Source organism: Nymphaea colorata, chromosome 4, assembly GCF_008831285.2.
Source record: "Nymphaea colorata isolate Beijing-Zhang1983 chromosome 4, ASM883128v2, whole genome shotgun sequence".
NCBI classification, from domain to species: domain Eukaryota; kingdom Viridiplantae; phylum Streptophyta; class Magnoliopsida; order Nymphaeales; family Nymphaeaceae; genus Nymphaea; species Nymphaea colorata.
The window spans coordinates 22,634,840-22,656,978 of record NC_045141.1 but is presented as its reverse complement, the minus strand read 5'-3'; the positions used below and the strand labels follow the sequence as shown (position 1 = coordinate 22,656,978).

The following is a 22,139-nucleotide window of genomic DNA, read 5'->3' as shown; positions in this document are numbered from 1 at the left end:
ATTTTGCCTCTATAAGCATTGACTAGAAATAGTAGAACACTTGTGTAATCAAGGTTTCTCAACTATGAACAAAGATAGATGCGCAGATTTTTCTATTATATATATATATATATATATATATATATATATGTGTGTGTGTGTGTGTGTGAGAGAAAGAGAGAGAGAGAGAAGTAAGTGAGCAAATGTGTTGTCAAAGACAGTCTCAAATAAGAGACAAGTTATTGGTGAGAAGTAGTTTTCAGTTATGGTGCTTCAGAAGACCGCGAGGGTTCTTCTCATTTGACATGGATGGCTTGTCAATGTCATGAAATTGATAGAATAGTAGAAGAGACATATGTGTGGGCAATTGCCCACATGATCTCACATAAGTTGTTTATTTATATATTACTACTCATAGATGTCTATTTATTTGTATATTGACTGCTTTAAAGGTTATAACATAAGAAATTATTGCCGTTGCGGCCCTCAAGCAAAAATTTCTAGATATGTTGCTATGTTAAAGCTGTTGCAAGCATAAAGTTAGAGGGATGTATCGTCTTCCAACAGAGTTGCATCGGATAGGATGTAAAAAGTCCTTTTGAGTGTCGCACATGCTACTGTTTATAGTTCAAAAAAATAATACTCATGAGAATTTAATCGACAACAACTCAAAAAGCAGATAAGCTATGCTATGTGTCTCTCAAAAGCACAATAAATTTAAATTCAATGTGCAATTTTCACAACTGAATCTGAAATCACACAAATGCCACGGTTTATACCAAGTCGAGCCCAAATTCACATAAAAAAAAACGGTTTGAATTTGAAACTTAGCCCTGGTTCACTTGTGCAAAATCCAATTGAGAAGAAGTTGATAAAAACTCGATCCGACCCACCTGGACAAGGGAAATCCTCATTCCTCGCACGTGCCTCGGAAAGGCAAGTCACGTGAGGGAGTCCTCGACCTCCACGTGTCGGTCGCTTTCTGCCCCTCCGTACTCGCCCCGCCCGCTCTCTTTTCTGGTTCCTTCCCGCTCACTCACTCAAAACACTGAAAAAGGCGTCCGAAGAGAGAGAAAGGGAAGAGAGAGGACAAAAGCCTTTAATTTTTTTTTTCTTGGGAGTAAGAGGTGTGTCAGATAAGCAGATCAACTTATCAATCTGCTTTCTAGATAAGGAACTGCGCTTATCGATTCTGACCTCGACAGCTTACCGCGCACTAACAAGTAACAACAGCAACGAGAAAGGGAAAGCGACGTGTTGATGGGCTGATAAGGAAGGTCATCTAAAAATATGAAAAATTAAAAGCTCCCCCCAGATTTCTCTTTATTCCCATTTTTTGAAAAAAAAAAAAATAATGGTGGGGAGTTAGTGCGTACGAGGAAGGATGACGTGGCGCGGGAATTAAATAATAAGCGAGGGGCAGGGACGTGACGGTCCACCCGAACGTTGTCTCCTCCATCCCCAACTCCCCAAATGTCCAGAACGGGTACGGGTCGGGTCATCCTTGTGCTTCTAACCCAACCCGAAATAAGTCCATTCAGTCCTGGTATTCGTCTTCGTCCCGGTAAGTTTAGCGAGAAAAGAGTCTTGAGAGTTCGATCTTCCCAAGAGTGATGAAAAGAAAGGGTTTTTAAGATTTTCTTTTCATTACTTTTAGTTTTAGGAGAAACTGAAGCTAAAAACGATATGAAATTGTTGGGAGTAGGAGATGGCGTCTCATCCACAAACAGTAGAGTCGGGTCGGATATCGAACGGGTCCGGGGGATGAAGAGAGGCAGGGGCTTTTTGGTCATTACAGCTGAGGGCGGACCCGTAAATGGTGGGATGAGCTGGGGGTGGAGAAGGAATTTCAAGGCGGCTGTTTTACGCTTCCGATAACGGGAGACGACCTAATCGAGCGAGGGAACGGTTTGGCTATAAAAGGCAGCGCGTACAGTAGACTGGAGAGAGAGAGAGAGAGGGAAGTGTGGAAGGACTGAGTCTGAGCAGCGAGGAGGAAGAGAGAAATTTGGAGAGAGAAAACAGGTGAAAGTGAGAGAGAGAAGGCTGGAGAAACAAAGGAAGAAGAAAGTGGAGCGGACGATTCTCCCTTTTTTTTCTCTCTCTTATTCCTCTTCGTCGTCGTCGTCGTCTTCTTCTTCCACACGTTTCTTTCTTCTCTCTCTCTTTTTCAGTTGAGGCAGACAGGGTGAGAAAAAGGGAGTAAAAGGAAGCAAGCTTGCGACGGACTCTTACTCCGCCTTTTTTCTGTCCATCTCTTACTAGCTTGCTTTCTGACGCTCGGGGTGCACAGGCACAAGCGCGGGACAGCGCGCCCCCGAGATACGGTCGCTCACTTTCCGAGTAACTCTCTCTCTCTCTCTCTCTCTCTCTCGCTCTCGTTGGGTTGCCTTTTGAATTTGTTCCGGTTTTTCTCGGTTATTCGACCTGTAGACTCTATGCCGTATCAGATATCAGACTCTCTTTCTCTATCTGTAAGTTTCTAGGGGAACGTGCTCCTTGAAAAGAATAAAGGGCTCACTTTTTTTTTTCTTCTTTACGATACTAGTTTATATTAACTTTATATAGTTTTATACTCGTTGTATCCGCGTACCGCGATCGTTTTGATCGGAAAAATTGACGAGGGAGGTGGAGCGGCGGGATCAATTTCCTTCGTTGACGAGTTTGGTGTTCAGGCGGCGAAGCCGTATCCCGGAGTTTCGTCGACGGAGCGGAAACTTTCGGGCTTTTGTGATCGACCTCTGGTAGGAAGTTGAGAAATAATAATCTCTCTCTCTCTCTCTCTCTCTCTCTCTCTGGTTTCTTTTCTTCATCGGACCTTTAAGATCCGGCGGCACTGGGTTTCCATCTTAGAAGTGTCTGTTTTTTCTCTTTTCGATCGAAAATGCGATGTTTGTTTTCTCCCCTTTTCGCTCTTAGATCCCTAAGGCTTGCGAAAAGTCAAGTCAGAGTCTAGGGTTTTGAATGGATGATTGAGGAATGAAGCGTGATTTTGGTGGAAAAAAGTTTTTCTGTTATTTTTTACTTTTTATCATAGCCGAACCTTGCGAGGAAGGAAAAGGGATTCAGTTGAAAATCAGGGCTTAAGTGGCGAAAGGAGAGGTGGCCGTAATTTCTGCGCCTTTGCAACTAGTTCAACTTCTTCCAGACGCTTAAGTAAATTTTCTTGGCTTATTTGTACTGAAAACCAAAATTATTTTTTCTCTTTTTTCCCTTTTTCTCGCCGTAGTTATCTTTTTCCTACTGTATCCGGGATCTCTTATTTATATTTTTTCTAAATTAGTCTACTCGAGAGCGAGCTGAGCTTGCATTTGCTGCTTCTGTTTTATACAAGTTTCTTCTTGACCTTAGGAATATTTTGACACATTAAATGCGGAATGAGAGAATAAGACCGCGTTATGTTTTTTTCCTAAGTATTTCTAATATTCGCTCCACACCCGTTCCTCCCACTTTTCTACCGCTTTTGTTAAATCCTAATTCATTGAAATTAGTCTGCTTGATTTTTCTTTTGTTGCTTCCTCTTTCTTTTCTCTAATAATTCCTTCTTGTACTTGATTAGTTCTTCGGAGCTGAAGCTGAAGAAGTTGAAAGCGAGTAGAAAGTGAAGATTTATGTAGATGGAACCGTCTAATTTATGTATTGTTGTGGTTACTTCGGCATAGAGCTTTGAACTAATATTCTTGGTTGTTTCCGAACATTTGCGCTGGAGCGGTTAGGAATCCAGGGAAACATGTCATCCTTAAGTAGGGAGCTTGTTTTCCTTATCCTTCAGTTCTTGGATGAAGAGAAATTCAAGGAAACGGTGCACAGGTGAGTGGTCTGAGTTTGCGTATCTTCATGCTCTGTTGGCTGTTATTTGTCCGGTGTTGCTGTAAGTAATTTCCTCTACAGATTTTGTTCTGTAGTTTGTAACTATTTGGAATGGTTGAATTGTATTAGGCTGGAACAAGAATCCGGGTTCTTTTTCAATATGAAGCACTTCGAGGATCAAGTTCAAGCAGGAGAATGGGAAGAGGTAGAACGATATTTAGGTGGATTTACAAAGGTTGAAGATAATCGGTACTCTATGAAGATATTTTTCGAGATCCGGAAGCAAAAGTACCTCGAAGCCCTTGACAGGTAGGCCTGAAAAAAAAACGTCAGAACACTTCTCTTTTTTCAGTGACGTCTACTGAGCTGTGAAACTTTGTATTACAATTGCTAATGCATGCTTCAGGCAGGACAGGGCAAAAGCAGTTGAGATCCTTGTGAAAGATCTTAAAGTGTTTGCCTCCTTCAATGAAGAGCTTTTCAAGGAGATCACTCAACTTCTTACTCTTGATAACTTTAGGTATTTACTGCATCAATCGTTTATTGTGCTCCATTCATTCTGTTCAACTTTTCTTATGTGTACTATCATTAGGCAAAATGAGCAACTTTCGAAATATGGTGATACAAAGTCAGCAAGAAATATCATGCTTTTAGAGCTCAAGAAGCTGATAGAAGCCAACCCACTATTCCGGGATAAGCTTGTATTTCCATCATTCAAAACATCTCGACTTCGGACATTGATTAACCAAAGGTCTGGCAGATTTTTGTATCTATTTTTCATGACACTTGTTTAGAGTAGAGAATGCAAGTTTCAATTTGCCAGAAATTTCATTGGCTTAATTTTTTTTATTTAGTGCAAGTGCATGTCTTTTCATTAAATACTTCAATGGTTGAAGTTGTACAAACTACTGACTTTGGTTAGCATTTTCAGTCTTAATTGGCAGCATCAGCTTTGCAAGAACCCACGCCCTAACCCAGATATCAAGACACTTTTTGTTGACCACTCATGCTCACCTACGAATGGTGCTCGAGCAGCACCACCTGCAAATGGTCCTCTGGTTGGAGCAATCCCCAAAACTGGGGTATTTCCTGCAATAAGTGTACATAGCATAACTTCCATTTTCCTCTATACTGTTTTAAATAGTTGGGAATTTCTATTATTGGCAACCTGACTTGCGTTATACATTTCTCCTTACAGCCATTTCAACCTGTTGCATCCCCTTCTCCTAGTGCTCTTGGGTGGATGACAAATCCTTCTCCTTCCTTGCCACATGCTGCAGTAGCTCCTGGACCACCAGCTCTTGTTCAGACTCCAAATGCAGGTGAGAAATTTTTTGTTCATCTATTCATTGAAAACTTTTGATAAATGGTGCTTCCATCATCTTAGCACTATTTTTATCTTTCTCAATTTCTTGTCATTGATGTAAATCCTTCTGTCATTTTAGCTGCATTTCTGAAACACCCTAGAACTCCTACTGGCGCAAATGCTGTGGACTATCAGTCAGCTGATTCTGAACATTTGATTAAACGGATGCGGACTGGACAGTCTGATGAGGTATGGAAACCGTGCAATTTATTCACTATGTTACGATCAATATTGAATGGATATCAGAGGGCTGGTATCTTTTACTCTGTTTCATATTGTGTCTCATGTCTTCTTTATCAAGTTCCATATCTTATACCAACTATATGTTTCATTTAGGTTTCCTTCTCTGGCTCCCCACATCCCCCAAACATATATTCACAAGATGACCTCCCAAAGACTGTCGTGAGGACACTGAACCAAGGCTCAAATGTCATGAGCATGGATTTTCACCCACATCAGCACACAATTCTTTTGGGTAACTGCTTTAAGGATTATTTTAGCGTGGATTAAAGTAGATTATCATTTTCTTTGTATAGAACACCCTCTGGATTACAGAAACTTCACTCTGATATACTGAATATGACACCCTTTTGATACAAAAACCATGACTATGATATACTGAAGATTACTACCATGTATCATTTTTCTTTAGTTGGAACAAATGTTGGTGATATTGCAATCTGGGAAGTTGGCTCGAAAGAAAGAATATCACATAAAACTTTCCGGGTGTGGGATGTGTCAGCTTATTCTTTGGCCTTGCAGGTACTGGCCTTCATCTTGCTTGGTTCATATCTGCTTCCTTGTTTGTGAGAATTAGCAATATAAGCAACAAATCACCATTTTTTCTAATTTAAGTTTTTGTTTTCAGACGTCACTGATGAAGGATGCTACTATATCTGTAAACCGTTGTGTTTGGGGACCTGATGGATCTATATTAGGTATTAGTTTCAGTCCTGCCTTCATGCTATGTTTTTTTATGTATATCTTATGTGCTCCTCCTGCATTCTCTCACAGGTGTTGCATTCTCCAAGCATATAGTTCAGACATATATGTACACTCCAACAGGCGAGCTGAGACAGCATTTGGAGGTCTTCTGGAGCATAATATTTTTTGTTTCATTGTAAACGATGGTAGAAATACTTATGTGTTTTGTATGTAGATTGATGCCCATGCTGGTGGAGTCAATGACATTGCTTTTGCTCTTCCAAACAAACAGCTTTGCATAATCACTTGTGGTGATGATAAGACTATTAAGGTGAAATTTAAGTGCCTAAATCTGGATATGTGTTTCCATGCACTTGTACTTCGTCCATGTATGCATCTCGTCACATGCATACTGGCTTTAATGGTATATTTAAATTTTAAATATCTATTGGCTTTTACTTCAATGCTGTACATGTGAATTATTGGCTGATATGGCCTATACTGTTCCATGTCCAGTATCTTCTCTGCATGTGCATATGCTTTATGTTCCCTTGTTCCTTGTTTTTGGCCTTACACATGTTTCATTACTAACATGTCATTGATGGCAGGTTTGGGATGCTACTGGGGGTCGTAGGCTTTATATTTTTGAAGGCCATGAAGCTCCAGTATATTCGGTCTGCCCACATCACAAGGAAGCAATTCAGGTATGATTCACTCTTCAGGTGGATGTTTATAACTTTATCCAACATAAGTATTAGCAATTGTATCTGAAACTCATGATAGAAGGAAAGCCCCTGCATGACTGTTCTTGTTGCATGCTGTTTTGCAGTTCATTTTCTCTACAGCTATAGATGGAAAAATCAAAGCATGGCTATATGATAGCATGGGATCTAGAGTTGATTATGATGCTCCTGGTCACTGGTGCACAACAATGGCATATAGCGCTGATGGAACGAGGTGAAGGGGATTGTGCCAAGGCTAATTTTATTCCTTTTGTCTGCATTAGGAAAACCTCAGATTCACAACTCAATGTGAAAATCCAGTTTGCATGTGATGTTTTCTTGCAAGCCATTTTTCTTGGCTTTGCTAATCTAGTTAGTGACAATATCTGCATCTTTTTGCCAGACTTTTCTCTTGTGGAACTAGCAAGGAAGGTGATTCACACTTAGTAGAGTGGAATGAAAGTGAAGGAGCAATTAAAAGGACATATTCTGGATTCAGAAAGCGCTCTTTAGGTGTTGTTCAGTTTGACACAACAAGAAATCATTTCTTGGCAGCTGGGGATGAATTCCAAATCAAGTTCTGGGATATGGATAACAGCAATATTTTGATAACAACCGATGCTGATGGAGGATTGGCGGTCAGCACTTCCTACTCTTTCTTTCATGGGTAAATTTGTCAAATGACCACCAAATTTGTAATCATAGCTCAAGTGTGCTTCTGTGCACAGTAACACTTACTCGCCCTTCCCTCCCCCCTTCCCAACCCCCAAAACACACAACCACGCTCCCCCTACTCTCTCTCTCCCTCCCTCCCCAACAGCCTGATGCATATAGCCACACACACACACACATGAAAGAAAAAAGAGGGGATTGAAACTTGAACTTAATTGGATATAATTTTATTAAGCCTAACATGATATATTTGGCTTCATAAACACTATTTCTCAAAGAGTAAACACAGCACTGGAAGGAAATTGAAGCAGTTACTTGCACAAAGTTTGGGAATGGTAATCACAAAAATGGAATATTACCTCATAGTAAATACTGAGAACAAACAGTTGGTGGGCATTTGAGAGTACCCATTTGTATTAGCTTTGAAATTGATTGGCTTTGAAACTCTTATATTAAACTATTTATTGCTACTTATTTTGCAGGCTAGTCCAAGGTTGCGATTCAACAAAGATGGTTCCCTTCTTGCAGTTACCACTGCTGATAATGGTATAAAAATTTTGGCAAATATTGATGGACAGAGACTTATAAGGATGCTTGAAAACAGGGCATTTGAAGGGACCAGGAATGCCTCTGAGTCAGTGAACACTAAGGTAAGATGTAGTTGCTCTGTTTTCATTTGGTTTGCTGTGATGTTGCATTTGTATGTAATGTGGTATTTTTGTGCAGCCTCAAATTGGTAATGCACTAGCTGCTGTTACAAATGTCAATTCCTCTCTTGTTTCTGCTCTTGAGCGCCCAGATAGAATTCCAGCTGCAGTTTCTATAGGCAATTTGGTACATTTTCCTAGTTTTTCTGAAATGCATAATTTTCTATTTTGATCTATTTTTTTCAAAGGGACTTAAAATGCAGGCTGCAATGGACAATATTAGAACACCTGATGTCAAGCCCAGGATTCCAGAAGATGGATCTGACAAGGTCAAAAGTTGGAAACAGGCTGATATTTTAGAGACAGCACAACTCAAGGCTTTACGTTTGCCGGACCCTTTGTCTACTGGAAAGGTGGTTATTTTGACCCATTATCCTATATATATGTGTGTGTCTCAAGGAAATAACTTTGAGACCTTTGTTCCCCAATCTATCCATGTCTGAGTTCCCAGAGACCCAAAACTGATTGAATTCTGTGGAGAGAGAGAGAGAGAGAGAGAGAGAAAGAGAGAGACGGAAGATTATAGGAAAACTGGGGGAAGGAAGGGGATGTTTAGCTCAGTCAACATTTAGACTGAACCCTAGACTTTGGCAAAAAAATGACCAACTTTCAATTGATTGAATTCAGTTCACAAGTATGCAGAACACAAGCTGCGCTCAGATTTGCACCCGACAGAGACATCCTTTGTCTTGTGTACACTGTGGTGGTACCCTGCACCAACTGTGCCTTGCCAATGCCAGTGTGGGTACTTTGGCCCTTTGGACGCACTCGTTCTACATAAAGATTCAAACTATATCAAAAAAAGTTGTGGTAATTTTAAAATACCATTAGAGAAAACGTAGGTTAGTGAATAATAAGGCTAAATACACACAACATTATCATCAGAACATGCTAAGTTTATGAGAATTTGCTCATATTTTATGTATTTTAGGCATATATTTTTTCTTTTTTTTTTCGCTTATTCTGTTCTGTACATGCTTTTCTTATGTTCGTTTCATGTTTGCATTAGAAAGGATTGCAAAATCATATTATTTTTTCATGCTTTTTAACTTTCCATTTTAAAATTTCAATGCAACCAAAATATTTGTGAGAAATGACACTTCACGAACAGAAGGCTTTTGAGAGAGATTTTGCCAAGAAATTATTGAATACAACGTACAATCGCAACTCAAATGTCAAATGCTGCATATATTGTCTTTTTCAGTGTTTATGTGCATATATTTTGTTTGGATTTTGGAGACATAAGCACTGTAGTAATTTAGAAGCAATGAGCTATATCAAGAGTCAAGTCCTAAATTCGGACCTCAATATTATTCACCAAATTTTGGAAAGTCTTTTCTTCCGTTGTGCAGTTTTCTTGTTGATCGATGAAAGAAATCGGTATAGACTATTGTCAACTACCTTTAGTTTGATTCTTGAATAGATGACTGGCTTTGTTGGAATTTGAACTTACTAGCTATGCACTTTCATATTCTTGGATGTTGCACCCCTTTGAGCTGCACAGTAATGTGGGTTATGTATGATAAACTTATCCAGATAGTCAGGCTGATATACACAAACTCTGGTGTAGCCATCCTATCCCTTGCTTCAAATGCTATGCATAAGTTGTGGAAATGGCAAAAATGTGATCGAAATCCCTCTGGAAAGGTAAATTTGTAATGTTTTCTCAAAAGGTAGTTGTTTGTTGTTTTGTGATTGCTAACCATGTTCTCTACAGTGCACTGCTGTTATTGCACCTCAACTATGGCAGCCAGCAAGCGGTACTCCCATGACTAATGATACAAGTGATGGTAATTCATCCGAAGAATCTGCTGCTTGTATAGCGTTGTCCAAAAATGATTCTTATGTTATGTCTGCATCTGGTGGGAAGGTTTCTCTGTTCAACATGATGACATTCAAGGTCTCATTTTCAGTCTCCTGCTGTTTGCTTCTAACCAATAACTTCAATTTCTAACCGCAGTTGCAACTTGTCCTTTAGGTTATGACAACTTTCATGCCACCACCTCCGGCTGCTACTTTTTTGGCATTCCACCCTCAAGATAATAACATTATTGCCATCGGAATGGAGGATTCAACAATCCAGATATACAATGTCCGGATAGATGAGGTAATTTTCCTGATTTTGTTGTCTATATATTGACACCTCTGTGGCACCATAGTTTATGTTTCTTGTAACATGAAACATAAGCTTATGTGGAATAATCAGAGCTCCATTTTGTTATATTAACTTTGGACATCAATAGGATGTCTGAAGATGTAATTTAGACTGAAACAACCACCACTTACCTTGACATCTGCAAGGTTGTATATTTTGTGTTATATGTGAAATTAGGCAAGTGGCAACCTTCTGCGATAGCACATTTTGACATCAAATTCTGGTTCTTCTTGGTGCTTATGATGATTTAATGTATATGTTGATTCAGGTAAAATCCAAGCTCAAGGGCCACCAGAAGAGGATAACTGGTCTTGCATTTTCACAGTCCCTGAATGTCTTGGTCTCCTCTGGTGCAGATGCACAGGTATTGATAAACAGCTGACCATACAGTTTATACCTCCTGCTCTTGTGGTACTGAAATTTTGACCTTTAAATCCTTTCATGTACTTTGTGAAGTTATGTGTGTGGAGCATTGATTCATGGGAAAAGAAGAAGTCAAGGTTCCTGCAGGCTCCTCCTGGTCGCCAGTCCCCATTGTCAGGAGAGACGAGAGTTCAGTTTCATAATGATCAGAATCACTTATTAGCAGTTCATGAAACCCAGATTGCCATCTTTGACGGAAAGCTTGAGTGTTTGCAATCTGTGAGTAATTCACTCTTTCAACAGAACCGTTTGTTGGTCAATGTGAAAATGGGCTTTCTTCTAAAATGTGAAAGCATCAAGAGCATGTTATCATCTTAATGCTTCTAATTGGTGACATGGTAACTCCTGGATTTGTTACTTCCTTTAAAAACTGAACTTCAGTTATAAAGACCATTGAACTAGTGTTTTTTTTTTAAAAAAAAGTGAAAGGCCAAAATATGACATGCAAAATTGTTCCGGGAATTAGTGATTGTCATTTTGTTCTCCCATTTTTGTTTCTTTACATAGCATATATAGGATTTTGAGCACAATCTTGCCCATTGTGTTTGATTGTCAACTTCTAGCTAAGTTTCATGCTAAAATGTGTAAATTTTTATGGGTTCATAGGACATATTGACTATGAAATACCTTTTCTCTACGTTTCTTTTATTGAAGAAATGTTTTTTGTAAGCTTTAGGTGTTTACTTATAAGATCTTACTGATTGTTCCCCTAATATGTAGTGGACCCCGAGAGACTCACTTTCGGCACCTATTTCAAGTGCAATCTATTCATGCGATGGTTTGATAGTCTACACTGGATTTTGTGATGGAGCAGTTGGAGTGTTCGATGCTGAGAGTCTAAGATTCAGGTGTCGAATTGCACCATCAGCCTATATTCTCCCTCCAGTTCCCAGGTGGCCATTCACCCCTTACCTTTATAAGTGTCCATTGAATTTATGGTTGTATTTACTGTTATTTATAGTGCGGCCATTTAGTTCTTTTTTTGAAGTAAATTTTCATGTTATATTTTGAGCAAGCAAATGCCCTATGATTGCATCCAATCTGTTCCTTTTTTTATTCCTTTTACTCTTTTCTTTCTTTAGATACTTGAAGTAGGAACATTATTAAATTGATATGGCACTTGGGCGTTCTTAGTGTTGACCAGGAGTGTTGCGTTAAAAATGAAGTATTTCTGACATGTTTTGGTTTGAACTCCTGTTCTTAACTATTACAAATTTGCTTCTTTGTTGGAATCAATTAAATATGAATTTAAATCTTGCATTCCCGAATTGGTCTAAATTAAATTGGATGATTTCACCGTTTCTCTCTCTCTCACACACACACACACATACACGTGCACTGCATATGTGTGTGTGTGCGTGTGCATGCTGTCCTGATTTTTGTTTCTAGTCTGATGCACCGCTTTACTCTTTTGCAGTGGTAGCGGTCCCTATCCGATGGTGATTGCATCTCACCCTTCTGAACCGAATCAGATTGCTCTTGGAATGAGCGATGGGGCAGTTCATGTAATTGAACCCTCCGAAGTTGAACCAAAGTGGGGGACTCCTCTTCCTCAGGAAAATGGTGCTCTTTCTCTTCCCTTGAACCCTTCGCTATGCAATCCAGCTTCAGAACCTGCTTCCAGGTGACTTCTCCTGTATTTCAGTTTCGAAGAATATATCAGTAGATGGATGCAAAGATGGTTTTCCAAAATTGAGGTAGCAGGCCAACATTGGCGGTCTCTCTCTAATTAACGAAGTTATTTTATTGCAAATTCGGTTTGCTGGCGATCACCTTTTTGAGCCATCGCCATGCCTCCTATCCCCTTTTTCTTCTCCCCCTCAATCACCTTGAAGTGTAAAGTTGCTCACTAGGTTATAAATAGGCTGGCTCACCTTAATACTGTCTCCTATGTACATCGAAAAAGTAAATGGCTGTAAACCCCTGCACTTGTGTGGTGATCTTTCTTATCTTGAACAATGTAACTTGGATTGCGTTATGTGGTGGTCGATAGCTCACAGCTTGCCTTAACATTTTGTTTTTCAATTCAGTTGTTGAAAACATTTGTTTCCATGAGCGTATTTATTCAATCACTTTGACTGTGAGTGATTTTCTGTGGTTGGAAGTTATTCGTATCTGGTAGAGTGCCTCCGGGCTGTCTACACGCTTAGGGAATCTAAAACCTGGTTAGCTTCAGTGCGACTTGAATGGTCTGTCTTTCTGAGAGGGTGAGGGATGCAGACTGAGAAGATGCAGGTCAACCATGCGGTATTCTGGTCTGTCGTACGTATAGAGCCTTAAAATACTTGTTTTTGCCTTACCTGATCTTTGTTCCTTGTTTTTCTTCCCTTCCTTTCTTTTCCTCCACTGCACACGATGACTGGGTAGTGTCATTGTTTTATTTGTCTTAAGATTAGCTTTAGGCTGTGTCAAGGGTGATCTTGGGGGTAGGCACGACCGTCGGCGTGGAGTTTGGTCGACTTGGTCGACGTGGAGTTTGGTCAACGTCGGGTTAGATCCTACCAATTTGGTATCAGAGCAGAGCCGCCTTGGACGCAGTCAAAGGAGTTATATACGTTTTTGGGAGGAGATACTTACCTTCGGTGACACCACAGGGCAGAAGTAGAGCAGTTTTCAAATTCGGGTTTCAGTTTTGAGCAGAGTTGGATTTCAGGTTTTCTAGACTACCAGTATTAGAACCGGTTTTCAGCAGTCAACAGGGGACCTTTCGGTCATTTCAGCTGTTCAGAGGCTCTCTGGTAAATGGAGTTTATAGTAGCCGCTGTCACTTTTCAGACGGAGAAAGAAAACTAAAGAACTGTCCATAGATAGATGGTGGGGAGAACCAGAAAAACAGAACAAAATACGTCCTCCGAGCGGCCTCCCTGCCAGAAAAAAGAAAAAAAAAGCGGGGCGGAAAATGCAGAGGCCTGGATTCGGCTTTAAAGATAGGAAGATTGCAATTATAGGCGACCAGAGGCCTTCTTTTCCTTCTACAAGAATAGTAGATTTCCAAAAGAAAAGAGAAAAATGTGGGTCCTCTGTAAAAATCAGAAAAACCTGACTGTCAGATTCTCTCTCTCACAGCTCTCTCATCCTACATACATATATATGCACTTTGTTGATATGGTCATGTACCGTACAAATTTGACGTAACTGTGCATTGCCGTGATGAGCACTCCGTCTGGAGTCTGCCACCTGCCAACGTTGTTAAGCAGCAATAGGCGCCAAGTGGCTCGCAAAGCCACGCCCTTTCACTGTGAAGCAGTACCCAAACGTTTTACGTCCAAAACGAGTATAGGCCAAGGCGGCAACCTGGACATCCCGAGTTTGCCACTAATGTGGACAGTGGCCATACTCCTATAGCATTATCTACACAACCAAACGGCCGAGACAAGCATACCATCATCGCATTATCTAATAACACTCATAGTCCACAACGGATTTGGACTTCGAAGAATTTAACTGCACCGAATGGAGATCTTTCTTGCACAAATAGGAACAACTTTGGAACAACTCGTACCGACGCCTGAGCAATTCACTCGTATTCTACCACTTCAATAATCCGTATCATGCACGGATATACTTTTGTTTAAATTTGTTTTCCAGCACTTCGGGAATATGCTTCAGAAAACATTGCAAGCACAAGCCCAGCTCGCTTTTGGCGTTGAAAGATGAAGCATGAGCCTCATCAACTCACAAGCCAAAGGCTTTTCTTTTTTTTTAACTCCCGATGGCACCTACTCATCCCCCACCAACCGAAAAGTAAAAAACTCAAACAACTGTTGGCGATATCGGGCAATGACACATGATCATATCCAACTATTTATCAAAATTTTCATATAAAATGAACTTAAAGCTACTTTAAGATATTTGATAGAACACAAATGAGTATATTTTTAATAAAACTATCGACCGGCATAACATCGGGTTGCAGACGTAGGCAGCCGAAACCAAAGCACCTCACCTCCATGGAAGACAAAGCTTGGTTGATTTTGGGAAAGGGAACAGTAATCCCGGCATCTCTCAGAGTTATGGGGCCTTCATTCGACACAAGGAACGCCATCATTTCCTGGCTGCCAAAAGTCGAGCAATTTCATGGGTTCCAGCATCACTCATGGAATGAAAGTCTCATGGTTCATGTTACTGATGTATTGTGGTTCAGCTCGTCAAGAACTACTTGTTAAATGATTCAAAGATGACTCATTTGTTGAACGAGCCGAGTATGCAGAAACTCTTCACATCCAAAACCATATAAGAAATCAATATATGACATTAAGAATACAGCAAACAAGGTGGCATAAACGCAATCTGACGATAAAAGAGTTTCCTAGGTGGAGAAAAACCTCATCAGAAACACAAGAACAATAAAAAGCCGGGGAAACCAGTGACAACAAAATATAAAAGCATAACACGGGATAGAAGAGCCAAGCAAAACAATAAATTATAAAGGCATGCAATGCATGAGAAGAAAATATGAGAAACATAGAAGATTAACGAGGAAACAAGAGAAGCACAGAGATTATAATTCTTGAGCAACTTTGTGGCGCAAGTGCTGAAAGCAGACAAGCATTAGTTGCAGTGTGTACGACCAGGCCGGACAACAGAAGAAAACAAACCACGACGTGCCTGAAAGGCACTAGAGGTAGACATGCATTTTAAGACAAGGCTGGTAAATACGATTGACACCAAACACCAGAAGGTCAGTTAAAAGTGTGCATGTAGAGGAAACTGCAGACAGCTTAACATAAAATGGATACGGAAACAGGGGTCCCAGACGTAAAAGCGTTTGGGAGTAAAAGGTACTTCCATTGTAATCACCAACATACTGAAATGCAACACCAACAAACAAACAAAAAAAACACCAGAACTGAAGATTAAAGAAATAACAACCTGGGACCGGATGGAGATTATGAAACCACCCTTGCAGTTTCCTACCTTTCTTAAAATTACTGACAAAAATTGCATCTAGTTATGGTTAACATTCCAATCAGTTTAACTAAAATTGGCCAGTTCGACCATCCGATTAAGGAGAGAGAGGGGGGGGGGGGGGGGGCAATTTAACAGTGCGTCAGTTTTAAAATATTTTTCTAATGGTTTAAGAATTACGTGACTTTAAATAATTTTAAAAATGTAAAAAAAAAAAACTTTTATTTATTATTCTATAACGATTCAGCCAAACAAACAGTGAAGGATTATCTAATCTCTTGGAAGACAATTTTAAATAGAATACTTTCAGTCTTTGTGCCTTTGTATCAGATAGCCAGAAAAGATACTGACCACCAAAGTAGAGAACTTGTTACTGATTGATGGAGTTGGTAATGCAGATGAATGAATTGTGTAAATAAAATGCAGCGAAAAAAAGGTGAATACACATCAGAAAACATGATAAGCTTCTGCAACACATATCTTAACCAAAGTAAAAAAGAAAAAAAGAAAAAAAATAGAAAGGTCATCTTTACATTCTCCACACTTTATGAGGATGAAAGATGATTTATGATGTATATAGAAAACAGCCACCATATATAAAAAAAAAAAGTCATCTTTCACATTCTCCACACTTTATGAAAATGAAAGATGATTTATGATGTATATAGAAAACAGCCACCATGAGATACATTGCATATACAGGCAATTCATAACCATGCACAGCTTGCAGGAGCCTTCTAAACCACGAACCTATAGAAAATAATAATATAAACGGGAAGATGGAACAGAATGGAGCAGCAGCACACAAGATTGCACCAAAAGCCTGCAGGCAGTCCTCAGGAACTGCTATAAGTCCACTCAGAAGCACAAAAATTATAGACCCTGGTGCAAGATGAGACCCGATCCAGCAACAAAGGAGTAGTTCAACAGGTCATCAACTTTCTCACCATCTGCCACTTTAGCCACAAACATAGAATTACAACTTGATAGGTAATGAGATCAAAGAAACCCACACCAATAGGAGAGTCTTGGAACTAAAATGTAAACATAATCAACGAAAAGGCACCCAAGAAATCTAACCTCACATGTTTTTTCAACCTCAGCAACATTAGGCAATGACCTTCACAACTCAAAATTTTTGACCATCATGAGAATTGCACAGGTCCCATTGTTCCAGTCATCCACAGGCATAATGAATATATGCCACTTTCCATGCAATTTGGCCATTCAGAAACATAACTACCGATTTTGCATACTTGTGAAAATCATCCTCAGCCCAACAAAAGCATTGAGGGACAGCTACATGGTGGACTGCTACAAAGAAGCAGAAACCAAGGAAACATGATTTTGACTAATGAATTAGAGTACCTTAGCTCAAAGTCAACATTAAACTCACACATCTAGATGGTGAGTCCAGCTTACTAAATAGTGTGATCAGTGCTGTCAAAAAGAACATCAGCTGCTTATCCAGCATCAGCACTATCAGCTAGAAATCATCAAACAGCGAGCACATAATCTCACTTGCTGCAATCTTGATCATCACAGCTACAATCATGCTTTTCACGACCATATCACTATCAAGGTAAACGACCCCTCACGAACATATCCTAACAGCTTCATAGAAGATAAAAGTAACTATGATTGAAAAACATTCAGAACTGCCTCAAAAACTACAGTCCAATAGTAAGTTAATTTCACCTCATATAAGTACCTGATCAGAACAAGAAGTTACGAACTAAAGTACTTTCAATCTACAAATATTTCCAAATCCCGAACTGCAATGTTTCTGATGGTTCATAAGCACCGAGTAGTCATAAAATCTAGAGTCTTATCGCAAAACTTGTTACTCTACGAGAAGTCCCAAAAGTAAAGAAACCAAGCTACTTGCTCCGGATCAAGTACACTGCTGACAACATCGACAGACATAAAAGTGACAGCAGATACAGAAACCACTGATTCAACAACCAGTACACTGAGGCATCAGGCAAGTTTCTCAGGCCCATAGCTGCTCATTGTGCTCAATAGTCCTGCAAAGTCAGAGAATTATTAGAAATATCAGCAACCATTCTGCTTTGTGTATGAATTTGTAAGAAGCATCCTCAGAGAGAAACACTCACCGATCCTGGGGACCTTTCATGTGGACTTCTTCTTCCAGCAGGACTGTCTGGCGGGGACCTGTTATCAGGACTTCTCTTGGACGGGCTTTCATTTCTGCTGGGAGGGCTCTTGCTACGAGATGGACTTCTTCGAGGATTTGGACTTCTTCGAGGGCTCGGGCTTCTTCGAGGGCTCGGGCTTCTTCGAGGGCTTGGGCTTCTACGAGGACTGAAAGATAGAAATGATTTGCATAAAGTATGCAATGTTAATTCAACATACTTCTCTCACTAAGATTTGCAACTAATCAAGCTCTCTAACCAAAGTCCAAACAATTGCAGATTTTGACCAGTCAAACAATCATTTCCAATCTGACCTTTGTGAAGCAAAATACTTACCTAGCATAAGAGCCACTTCGGCTCCTTGGCTCATCAGATGCCCTTCGCCTATCCCGCCCTCTGCGATAATCAGGGCTCAAGCTCCGGCTCTTGCTTCGGTGACGAGAGCTCCGTTCCTTTCCACGGTCCCGATGGCGATCAGATCTTTCAATACTGCGGCTACGACTTCGCTTCTTATAATCCTTGTCGCGGTAGTCATCACGGTACCTGGACATAACAAGAGACAAAGAGTGAACAATCGGATCGTTTCATAGGTACTGAAAGATAGTACAAAGGATTCGAGAAAAAGCTACCCCTATGCAAAAAGACCAAAAACAGTACAAACTAGTTTTACAAATGATTTGGAAGTTCGAATAGCAAACCTTATCGCATGGAACTCAAGTTATTACCTAACTCGTTAGTCATAATTGTATAATCTCATCAACTATACCTGGGCCTAGGGCTGTGGCTTCTAGATCTGCCTCTTGATTTTGGAAAAAACTCAACAATCCTCCCCTTATGTCTGAAAATACAATAAGGAGACAAAGACAAATGATTATACAGCACATGCATCATGCAGAAAACAAGCATTTCCAGGCTCAGAAGCAGAACTTTACAGTGTCGACAAGAACTAACAGTCAAAGGTAAAACGACAAAGGGAAAAAAGTGACATTTAACTGTATTTACAACTACAGATGCAGGCTTAATGTGTAATAAGTATAGAAGGCCATAAGTTGAATAGACATGGTTTGCTGTCATAAGTAGAACAGCGTCGATGGCAAGAAGTCAGCGTGCCCAGCCAACATGTTAGAGTCACTACCAGTACACTAGACGAGCACATGGCATGATATATAAATAAAACATTTTATTGAATGACCAATGGAAGACCGAGTATGTGAAAGACATGTATGACCTCCCCACCCTTTTCTCCACTCAAATCATAAAGCCTGTGGCACACAGGTGCAGATGTAGACATAGTGTGGAGAATTGTCAAAATCTTGGATATGGGAACTCGGCCTTGTGTTTGTGTGTGCGGGGACCTACTTATATATAGTTACAATAAGAATTTAAGCAAACACATACATTCATTGTTAACATTCATAAAATTTAAATTACAGGACAAATATACTTGTTATCAAATGTGATTTTGCCGTGTCCAACCTATGTCCCACACCCATATCTAGACATCGCAAACCCTGATATGTCACAGTTACATTAAGATGAAGAAGATGATCAATCTCTCAATAAGCTAGTTTCAAATTCGAGGCTATCAAACACTCCCTAATTGACAATTGATAGTCAAAGTCCGTCACATTTACACAGGTTGATATCAATAAGTGTGCTAACTTTGGATACGAGTCATAAGACATTGTCACGTTGGGACCCTCATAAGAATGTTTCCATTAAGTTTTGCTTCTTCCAGACTTAGACCAGAAAGATAACCAAAGACATGGCCCACAAAGTACTGAAATTAACTTGTCAATCAGAGAATCGTGTGCTCCTTTTTCCAAATTTTGTATTCAATTACCAAGATAATCAGCCAGAATAACAAATATGCAAAAAAAATATAAAAGCATGTTGACCTATATTGCTCTACAAAAATTTTCAGGTAAATTTTCCAAGAAATTTTCTACAGAAAATGATTTTCCTTCAAAGAGATTTGAGAACTCAAAATAACGATAGACATATAAAAGAGTAACAAACAAATTATGAGACTATCATGTTCCTTACCAGTTTCTTAAAAAATATATGATTATATTCAAGTCACATTCATAAAGGTTTTTTAACTTATCAAAGAAACAAAACATGAACTATATATGTACACACTTCTAATTTACAAATCTATGGTTATCTCTACTACCAGTTTGAACCTAAAGAAAGGTACAACAGGAAAGAGGTTCCTAGGATTCCCTTTTCCTATCTACCACGGTATTTTTGCTTTTTATGCGACAGCCAGCTGCTAAGCATCCCTAAGAAAGGCTTTTCTCAAATGTGTGACGTTTTGCGTGTGTGTGTGTGTGTGAGTGTATATATAAGGCCATGTTCACACACCCAAGTTTTTTAAAAATGCCTTGGCCCCGTGTCCACACCACCATGGTGTCGGCTTGTCAGGGATCTCCTGTCTTCTAACCTAACACGGTTGCTGAGCTTCTTTTTTTTTTTCGATGCAGAGAGACTGCCTATCCCCTACAAACAACCAATTTCAGTCCCCAGATTATGTCCAACGTTACATATACCTCCTCCAACCATATAGCTGACAACCATACAGCTGATGTGGATAAGCCATGACTTGTTTCTACATAAACCTAATGGCAGCGCGCGCTTTACTTATAATATGAAAAATGCAAACTATTATGGAAGGTCAAAGCCATAGCGCTCTGAGTCATCAAGAATGGGGGCATTTCTGCTCGGTTGAGTCGGGTTCTTCGCTGCCAGTACCATTGAAAAACAATAGAATCTGGAGCCCCATCAGCGTAAGCTCCGAACTCAAAATTAAACTTGTTCGGAAGACATAGAAAGACCCTAATCCACCAATTTCAGGAGTCCTATTTTCATTTCAACTTCCTCGGTCAAACAATCAAACAAAACCTGCAAAGGAACGCAGAGCATATTCGTGGCCACAAGGAAATAAACATGGCACCACGAGAAAAAGGAAAAAGAGGCGGGTTTCTCGTCTGTTCATTATACGTAGCTAGGAAGGATAAAGAAAGGAAGAGATGGAGAACAGAAACCAACATCCGCTCAGCATTGGGGCCATATTTCGCGAACTGCACCATGATTTCCCTGCCGTCCACGGTCCTTCCTGAAACAGTAGAGATATCTAGGTTGAACAGGTAACCAAAAATTTTAAATTAAAAAAACAAGAACTCCTTTCTTTCTTTTCTTTAAGGAGGGGACGGAGGAAAGACTACCATCAAGCCGGTCTACCGCCATTTGCGCCTCATCTGCATATTTGTATCGAACAAACGCAAACCCTCGCGATTCCCCCGTCCTGGTGCGAACAGAAAACAAGCGCTATGAGACACACACCTCCACAGGCACACACACACAAGGAGAGAATGATAAGGGGACTTACCGCTTGTCCCTTGGGATAAAGATGTCGACGACCTTGCCGTAGCGGTCGAACAAGGGAAAGAGGTCATCAGCCGTCGTCCCTGTTTAGTTTTCCCCAAAACGACAAGACCAATCAATCCATTACTCAAAACAAAACACCACCCAGAACAAATGAAAAACAACCCTTTCGCTTCCTATCTACACCCACTGTGAGAGAGAGAGAGAGAGAGAGGGTATTACTGAAGGTAATGTTGAGAACCAGAAGGGAGTATGTATCCCTGATATCTGGGGGTCCTGATCTCCCGAAATGCGACATCCCCTTTCTCCTTGCTTCCTCCTCCTCCTTCTGGCGGTAGAGAGAGAGAGAAAATGGGGTACAAGAACTCTTCCCTCCTTTTATTTTGTGGTCCGATCTCGAACCCTCGTTTTCTTCCCTCTTTTTCTTCTGCCCCTCCTTTCCATTTTCCTTTCAAATTCGGTCCGGGTCCATGTTCGGGCCTGAGCTTTAGGTTTTAATTGATCCGAAAAAGCTCATGCTGTTCCAGACCCGGCGACCCTTTCTCTTCCCCAAAAAGGTATGCGATTCAAAAAAACGAAGTAAAAATTATTCGAGCCCGTGTTTGGCAGTCTCGGATCTCAGATCCGACGCTGGATTTCAAGGTGGGATCTACGATTTTAGCAAACGTCGGATTTCAAAACCTCAGATTTGAAATCTGAGATGAAGACGAAATCCATGCTTTTAATATCCCGATCTCTCGCGCTGATCATAATCTCTAATCAGCGCGGGAAGAAGGAACACTTCAACAGCGCCAAGGAAGAAAACAGACACAGAGAGAGAAGAAAGGCAGAGGAAGAGTTCAAGAAAAAAAAAGTTGAAACCCTCCATTTGATCGAGGGTTTCTTCGATCGAAGTTTGAAACCTTGGATCGACCAAACCCTCGACGAGCG

The 22,139-nt window shown here is 40.2% G+C and overlaps 2 protein-coding genes across 8 annotated transcripts; one reads left to right on the top strand and one right to left on the bottom strand.

Moving 5' to 3' along the window:
- The first annotated feature begins 1,917 nt into the window (after positions 1-1,917).
- LOC116252841 (protein TOPLESS-RELATED PROTEIN 2-like) lies at positions 1,918-12,808 on the top strand. The gene is made up of 26 exons (XM_031627414.2): positions 1,918-2,322; positions 3,539-3,789; positions 3,919-4,098; positions 4,196-4,309; positions 4,382-4,540; positions 4,721-4,889; positions 4,988-5,111; positions 5,235-5,344; positions 5,492-5,630; positions 5,808-5,917; positions 6,024-6,093; positions 6,170-6,243; positions 6,315-6,410; positions 6,688-6,783; positions 6,909-7,036; positions 7,205-7,439; positions 7,956-8,123; positions 8,200-8,307; positions 8,384-8,533; positions 9,717-9,827; positions 9,898-10,080; positions 10,159-10,287; positions 10,604-10,699; positions 10,792-10,977; positions 11,479-11,651; positions 12,176-12,808. The coding sequence occupies exons 2-26, from the start codon at positions 3,710-3,712 to the stop codon at positions 12,384-12,386; spliced, it is 3,399 nt and encodes a 1,132-aa protein (XP_031483274.1). The 5' UTR covers positions 1,918-2,322; positions 3,539-3,709; the 3' UTR covers positions 12,387-12,808.
- Positions 12,809-16,181: 3,373 nt separating this feature from the next.
- Positions 16,182-21,928, bottom strand: LOC116252840 (serine/arginine-rich splicing factor SC35-like). 7 transcript variants are annotated; one of them, XR_004172310.2, is made up of 11 exons: positions 21,432-21,928; positions 21,214-21,292; positions 21,050-21,129; positions 20,874-20,940; positions 18,589-18,660; positions 18,159-18,365; positions 17,784-17,991; positions 17,378-17,693; positions 17,063-17,280; positions 16,747-16,977; positions 16,182-16,622 (listed from the first exon to the last, which is right to left on the bottom strand). XR_004172310.2 is itself a non-coding variant. In XM_031627413.2 (8 exons), the coding sequence occupies exons 1-8, from the start codon at positions 21,505-21,507 to the stop codon at positions 17,685-17,687; spliced, it is 798 nt and encodes a 265-aa protein (XP_031483273.1). In that variant the 5' UTR covers positions 21,508-21,928; the 3' UTR covers positions 17,338-17,684. The 7 variants fall into 7 exon arrangements, 1 of the variants encoding a protein (XP_031483273.1); XR_004172308.2 differs by having other exon boundaries at positions 16,747-16,980; positions 17,089-17,280; XR_004172309.2 differs by having other exon boundaries at positions 17,089-17,280.
- Between the last annotated feature and the right edge of the window lie 211 nt (positions 21,929-22,139).

Bases quoted from the DNA above. Each gene is read 5' to 3' on its own strand.
- LOC116252841 (XM_031627414.2), top strand. From the start codon at position 3,710: ATGTCATCCTTAAGTAGGGAGCTTGTTTTCCTTATCCTTCAGTTCTTG. The intron at 4,890-4,987 runs GTACATAGCATA...TTCTCCTTACAG, and splicing joins GGGTATTTCCTGCAATAAGT to CCATTTCAACCTGTTGCATC. The intron at 5,918-6,023 runs GTACTGGCCTTC...TTTTGTTTTCAG, and splicing joins CTTATTCTTTGGCCTTGCAG to ACGTCACTGATGAAGGATGC.
- LOC116252840 (XM_031627413.2), bottom strand. From the start codon at position 21,507: ATGTCGCATTTCGGGAGATCAGGACCCCCAGATATCAGGGATACATAC. The intron at 20,941-21,049 runs GTAGTCTTTCCT...CTACTGTTTCAG, and splicing joins GGCGGTAGACCGGCTTGATG to GAAGGACCGTGGACGGCAGG. The intron at 18,661-20,873 runs GTTGGTTTCTGT...TTGTATTTTCAG, and splicing joins GGCCCCAATGCTGAGCGGAT to ACATAAGGGGAGGATTGTTG.